This window comes from Molothrus ater, chromosome 8, assembly GCF_012460135.2.
Source record: "Molothrus ater isolate BHLD 08-10-18 breed brown headed cowbird chromosome 8, BPBGC_Mater_1.1, whole genome shotgun sequence".
NCBI classification, from domain to species: Eukaryota; Metazoa; Chordata; class Aves; order Passeriformes; family Icteridae; genus Molothrus; species Molothrus ater.
Genome location: NC_050485.2, coordinates 8247720 through 8254721, shown reverse-complemented (window position 1 = coordinate 8254721; position 7002 = coordinate 8247720). Strand labels below are relative to the sequence as shown.

The window sequence follows — 7002 nt, the reverse complement described above, 5'->3', positions numbered from 1 at the left end:
CTCAGTGGGTCCTGCTGTGACCTGGACTTGCTCCTGCCTTGTTTGTGCTGAGCAAAGTGCCTTGCCAGCCATGTGAGGGTCAAAGCCAGAGCATACCTCATGGCATTTCCACCAAGCTCTGCAGGCCTCCCTGCGAGCTTGCACAGACATCAAGGCCTCAGAGAGAACCAGCTGTTCTGGCTGGACAGAAATAAAAATAAAATCCTGCTGAGCTGGTTCTATAGCGGTAAACAGGGACTGAGCACCAAGTGTCCCTGCTGGTGCTGTGACCCAGCATAGCTCCTCCAGCCACTCACCCTCAGTAACTCTCTGTGAGTCAGTCTGCTAGTTTTTGAGCCTTAGGAGCACAGAGAAGAGATTTTCTGGAAAACTCCCCTGATATCTGACTTTGGTTGTTGGGGTATTTTTGTGGGATTGTTTCTGGTTTGGTTGGGGTTTTTTTAGGGCAAGGCAGAGTGGATGGGGATGGATGTTCCCCAGTGAAGGACACCAGACTGCTCTCCTTTCCCAGCTCACAAGTCCTGGCTTGCAGCTACAATTCCAACTGTTATTACTGAGTGCATGACAGAGATACTGCATTAATGGCATGTTTGTCTCCTTGCAGTGATGAAGATGATGAAGGTGCTACCGTGCCCTGCTGCTCTTCTTTTCCTTGTGACTGCATTCACTCTGGAGCCATCTCACTGTGCCAAGGTGCTGATCATGCCCACCATAGTCTTTGACAGCCACTTGAGAGTCTTCATGCGGGTGGCAGAGGCACTGACTGACCGGGGCCATGACCCTGTGCTGCTACTCCATGAAGGTCGGGATGTGGAGACCTCCCTGCCCGGCTTCCGCGTGCAGAGGTACTGGGGAACCTTCAGCACAGAGAGCGCAGATGCCTGGGTGCAGGAGAAGATAAAGCGCATCTTTCAAGGGAAGATGACCTCCCTGGAGGTGTTTTCATTTTTGGAGAAGTACCTGGAAAACTGTGACCTAGTACTGGGAAATTCTACCCTTCTGCAGAAACTCCAGCTGGAGCACTTTGATCTGCTGTTGGTGGACCCCAATGAGATGTGTGGATTTATCCTGGCCCACATCCTACACATCAAATATGCTGTGATTTCCACTGGCTTCTGGTTCCCAGCAGAGATTGGTGCCACCTCCCCCATTGCCTATGTCCCTGAATTCAACTCCCTGATGACAGACAGGATGGGCTTTTTTGGTAGGACTTGGAATCTCCTAGTCTACATAATCACTCGTGTGGCTACAAAACTGGTCATCCTGCCCAAGTTTGAACGTCTCATGGAGAAGCATAGTGTGGAGCCCAAGACATCCATGTTGGACCTTGTTCATGGAACCAGTCTGTTCTTCCTCTGTAATGATGTGGTGTTGGACTTTCCCCGTCCAACGCTCCCCCATGTCATTTTCACAGGGGGGATCCTCGCTGAGCCTGCAAAGCCCCTTCCAGTGGTAAGTGCAAGAAAGCTTTGATCTATGATTGCACATCAGCTGGGGAGGCTACTTAGTACAGATCTTCTCTACAAGAACCTTGTAAAAGTTCTGAAGCCCCAAGTGTCTGGAAAGCTGCTGTGTTTTGGTGCTTGTGGGTGCATCGGCGAGACAGGGAACACTGAAGGTTGTCAGACTGCAGGGAGGATGTAGAATTAAGTGGGCCACTCCGAAGTGGGATTTGGCCTCACTGACCATGTGAAATGGTGTGTGGAGTTTGTAAGATGGAAGTGCTGCCCCTGGGACTTGAGAATGAATAGTTTGTTTGCTCCTGTGCTAAAGTGGGAATGGGAAGAACAATTAATCTTCTTTGTTTCATCACTGATGTGTTAATCCAGAATTCCCTCCTTCATCCTATTTCTCACAGAGCATTTCTGCCCTTGAGCTTGTAGTCTTAAGAAACCACAGAGGAGAGCTCTTCTTGTTCCTTCATTAAATTGAGTGCAGAATCCCAAAATGTAAAAAACTGCAGGGTATTAACCCCTTTTTCTCAAGATTCAGTCCTGAAAACACTCTCAAGGCTTTCTCCAGCCTATGCCTTACTCATCCCAGGAATAAATTCAGAGGAACAAGCTCCTAAAGCCTCTGGCTGAAGACGGTACTGGAAGAGAGTAGGACTTGTCTTACCACTTTTACAAACATTGAGGGGAAATAAACCTGAATAATAAAACTTGGGCAGTCAAGATGTCCTGGTGTCCTGACTAAGGGTGTGAAATAGAGATAAGATTTCAACTTTCAAATTATTAGAGGCTTGTCAAGATCTCTGATGGCAACTTCACTGATGCTGTGGATACCAATATTTTTCAGTTAAAAAAGAAGTGAGATCAGGTGCCTTAAAAAGAATCTCTCAGATGTGCCTGACTGCACATCAGCCTTGCCCATGTGGCACAGCCTGCAGGTAATGAAACGCACGTAGGGTGCTCCGAAAGCTGTGTCAGAGGGTGGCTGCCTCACAGCTCTTGCAAAACTCTGGCTTGGTCCAACCTGGCCACGTACACACCTGCCTTATAAAGAAGGGAGTTGTTTGTTAGGGCATTACTCATGTGCTTCACAGCTTCCAGAACAGATCCCAGGGCACCTAAGGAAAGAATGATGGAGATAAGTCTGGAGCCCTGCAGTAGGTGGTGGCTGTCATGCTAGCAGGTAGGCATGTCTGTGTCCACATCATGGGATGCCAGGAGAAGAGAGAGCCTCTGTAGGTCTAGGTGTGCCTTAAAGAACGTCCCATTTGAAATGTAATTAAATGCTTATTTCCTCCTATTTGAAACACTATGGTTTTGACTGCTTCTATTTAGGACTTGGTTAAATATAGATTTGTATTTGAGAGAAAGTGAGAACATTTGGTGGTCAACCATGCTTCCCTGGCAGCTTCAATGCTGTTTCTGAAAGATAAATGTTATGGCCCAATTATAATGGATAACATAGTCATCTGGTTTAGGAGTCATTATACTTGTATTTAGAAAAGAAAAACCAGCACTTTCTCTTCTGTAGCAGTTTCAGTGGTTGCACTGCTCAAAGGATGTAAAAGTCAAAAGAATGGAGAAGCTAAAATATCTCTATTGTAAACTTCTTGATTCTTGGATTGTTTTAGCGCACTCTAAGCATTTCTGAAAAGATAGGCATGAGTCTCTGAAGCGTACAATAAAGAAGTATCCCCAGAGAATAACACTAAGATGCGCTGTTGTAACTCTTTTGCACTCTGATCCCCTAACTTTTAAAATACAACTAATATTCTGTATTAATCACTTTAGTTTTCTCTTCAAATGACATTTTTTTGAAGTCATTTTCTCCTGCATATTTATTTTAGGAAGTATATATATTCAAAGATAGGGTTTTATTAAAATTCCCTAAAATGCTCCTGACTGAGATACATGGGAAACTTGAAGCAGGACATAATGAGAAATAGACTCAGCCCAGCCTGGCATAAGAGGGAATAGTCCATGTTTGCTTCACAGTAGCTGTGGTTGCTGATTTCTTCTCCCCACTACCTTCTGGCTTTGGTTAAAAAAAGTACAGACTCTGTTCTAGATACAGACCTGTTCATGTAGCATTATAGGTAGCCTCTAAATGAAGGACAAATGACCATGAGTTTTACTGGATCTGTAGCTACCTTTCTGTCCAGTGATCAAAAACTAAATCTGCTGTCTGCAAGCAGCTATCAAGGATGGTTAGAAGTCTCATGTCAATATGGCAAGACTTTCTGCCACCTCCAGAAGCCTTTGACATTGGAGAGTTGTAGGAACTTTCCAGGAAGAAGTTGTTCCTGACTGTGTGATGTTTTGTCTCTTGTATCAGCTTACATCTAGAGATCCTGACAGGCCTCCTGTCTTAGTGGTAATGGGAAAATAGCCTCTCTTTTTTTGCTACAATTTCCCTTTCTCTCCTAGCTATTCCTATGTGGTGCCTCTGTTTCCAGAACCTTTCTTGTCAAAGACCAATTGTGTTACCTCCAGTGCAGGAGATAATGCCATGAAATGCAGGTTTTGGTCACCTCCCTGCAAACTCCCAAGACCAGGTGGTGCTCAAGTAATTTCTGCCTGTCTGGGTGCAAAAACCACAGTGGTTTTAGAGTTTGTTGCCTGGTGAAAACCGTGTAGCTTTGTGCTCTGGCTGGATTTGGCTTCATCTTCTCTGTGGACAGTTTCTACTGCCTCTGTCAGAGGCAAAAGTGGGAAGGGCCTTTTTGGAAGAATACTTCAAGGCAGCTGTGTGTGTTTTGCCCACAGGGTCTGCGTCTCTGGGTGGAAGCAGCAGAGGCAGGTGTCGTTGTTGTCTCCTTTGGCATCGGGATCCGAGCTCTTCCAAGCGATTTGGTGGAGAAGATGGCTGGTGCATTTGCTCGCCTCCCGCAAAGGGTGGTGTGGAGGTGAAAAGGGAATGGGATTCATTTTCACTTGAGTTGGATGAAAAACAATGTTATGGGGTGATTCATTTCAAATCACAGAGTCTGCTTTCTGTTTCTTGATCTGATTGAATTTACTCTTGTTCTCTGTGTTTCTTTTCTCCTTTTTTCCCTTCCTCTGTCTCCTCCCACAGATATTTTGGTCAGAAGCCAAGAAATCTGGGTGAGAATACGCTGATGATGGGGTGGCTGCCCCAGAATGACCTGCTAGGTAAGGCTGGGTTCTATGTATGTGTGTGCCACTAGCAACACCCCTGGAGTTTAGCCCAAACCACAGCAAAGGCACATAAGGATAGCAGCACCTGTGTGGATCTAAGTCTGTTGCTTCTTGTGTGTCTGATCTGTACAAAACATGTTCCTCATCTAACACCTGCTTGAAGCTGCTTGGCTCCTATCTCCCTTCTCCTCCAGGCTCTGCTCAGCAATACTGGGCTGCAAAACGCCAGATGTATTCCCAAAGGAATTCTCTCTGCTTAACATCCTCTCTGCTTAGCATGCCTGTTTTTCCCTAAACATACATCAACATTGTGTGTTAAGGAACCCCTGGTAGCCATGTTGCAACATGGAAGGCATTGACTTGCTACTCTTCCTTTACCTGCAGGCCATCCCAATGTGAAAGCTTTTGTCAGCCACTGTGGGATGAATGGTATATTTGAGGCAATTTATCACGGTGTGCCAGTGGTGGGATTTCCTTTCTATGGGGACCAGTTTGACATCATGACCAGAGTGCAGGCAAAGGGCATGGGTATCCTCATGGACTGGAGCAGACTAAAAGAAGAGGAGCTTTACCAGGCTGTCATCACCGTCATCTCTGACCCCAGGTGAGGCATCTGGAAGCATCAAGCTCTTCCTTGGTGCAGACAGTGTGTAGGGACCAGTGTGTCTTTGTGTTGACCCCTACACCGCCTATGATGGCTTCTGTAACAAGCACAGTGTCAAGCATTGCTCAGCTGACCAGATGTATCAGTGCCTCAAAATCCTTAGATGCAGCACAGGAGGAGATACTCCAGCATTTGCTTCTAAGGAGTGTGATCTAGTCCTGTCTGACTGTAATGTTCTTAGAAAGTTTTCTGAGCTCCTGGGGAAGAGACCTCTTAATGCCACCCTGTCATCAGGGAGAGTGAGATCACAGCCTACCATTGGGACCTCCCTGAACTTGTCCAAAAAACTTTCTGTAGAAACAGAGAGGGAACTGCAGGTAATGCTCCATCTGTTCCTTCTGTCAATCATATACTCTGCATTTTCCTAGAACTGAAGCAGGAACAGAAAAGTGACACAGGGCTCCTGTTTTCTAATGGGACATGTGCAACTGCTGATTTTGAAATGCTCTCTGAGAGCTTGATTTTGAAAATATTTTGCATTTCTTACCTATTAAGAGGTGTTGCAGTTTGGTACCTAGAAGGGTTTGGCCACTCATCAAGTGTATAACTTTTGCTTGATGCTGGGTGAGGTCTTAGGGTGTAAACTCCCCTCAGAAAGTGTCATACACATGAACTCACTGAACAGGTACTTGCAAGCCAAACTGTTCAGTGTTATTAACAAAACACAAAGAAAAATCCACTCTGGTTTGTGCCTTCATAGCTGGCGAGTGCCATCAGAGTGGGTTTCAGAAGAAGAATGGGAGAAACTTGCCCCTCTCCCAAGGTATTATTTGGGACTTGAAAGCATCACTAGATGTCTCAGGCCACTTCTCAGTATGAAGTTTCTATTGAAAGGTAAATGTCTTGTCATCTTCCCTTGCAGCTACAGAAAAGCAGCCCAGCACATCTCAGCCCTGCACCTGGACAGACCAATGCACGCTCTCAACAGGACAGTGTATTGGCTGGAGTACATCCTTCGGCACGATGGGGCACCCTTCCTTCGCCCGGCTGTCTACGACCTCTCCTGGTATGAGTACTTCTGCCTGGACATATTGGCTCTTCTCTTGCTATGTCTGGCTGCTATTGGATTTGCTCTCTACAAATCTGTGCTGTGGTGCAGAAGGAAAGGGGCCAGCCCTGTGTATCAGAATGGCAATTGCATGAAAGGCCACCTCACAGATGAGAAAAAACTGCAGTAGTGGCCGGTGTGTTCCAGGGCATATCCCATCACTGTGAAATGAACTGCTGCTGTGCCAAGAAATGTATGGCATGCAGGCATGGAGAGAGGTGAAAGATCTGCAGGTCTGGATGAGAAGAGAGTGGGGAGGGAGGAGTATTGCAAAGGCCTGTGTCTACACCTCTGTGTACAGCACCTGTGGGCGGGGGGGTGAATTCAGGCGTGGGTGGGAGCACTTGGCCAGGAGGCTGGGAATGGGGCATGGGTAGGTAGACTTCCAGGGAGGAGTGCAGGTTGTTCCCTTTGTATTGCACATTGGTTTAGATGCTGGAGTTGCTCTTCTGGCTTTTTGGATCATGGAGGCTCTGGAGGTAGGAACAGCATTTCATATGCAGCAGACACCATTTCTCCTCTGCCTTGTTACTAAGAGCCCCAGTAGTCAGGATACCTTTATGTGCAGATGAGAACTGAAGCAGAGCTGTGGACAAGGAAGGGCCCTGAAACTATCATCTACAAGAGAGAAAAATTGGTATAAGTTCTGTGGATAAATATTGTTCTTCCTACTTCAGTCA

At 46.3% G+C, this 7002-nt stretch overlaps 1 protein-coding gene across 1 annotated transcript; it reads left to right on the top strand.

Annotated features, from left to right (window-relative positions):
• The first annotated feature begins 606 nt into the window (after positions 1–606).
• LOC118688350 (2-hydroxyacylsphingosine 1-beta-galactosyltransferase-like) lies at positions 607–6630 on the top strand. The gene is made up of 5 exons (XM_036385857.1): positions 607–1452; positions 4218–4357; positions 4528–4604; positions 4995–5214; positions 6137–6630. Exons 1-5 carry the CDS (start codon positions 607–609, stop codon positions 6450–6452), a joined length of 1599 nt encoding a protein of 532 aa, XP_036241750.1. The 3' UTR covers positions 6453–6630.
• Positions 6631–7002: the final 372 nt, after the last annotated feature.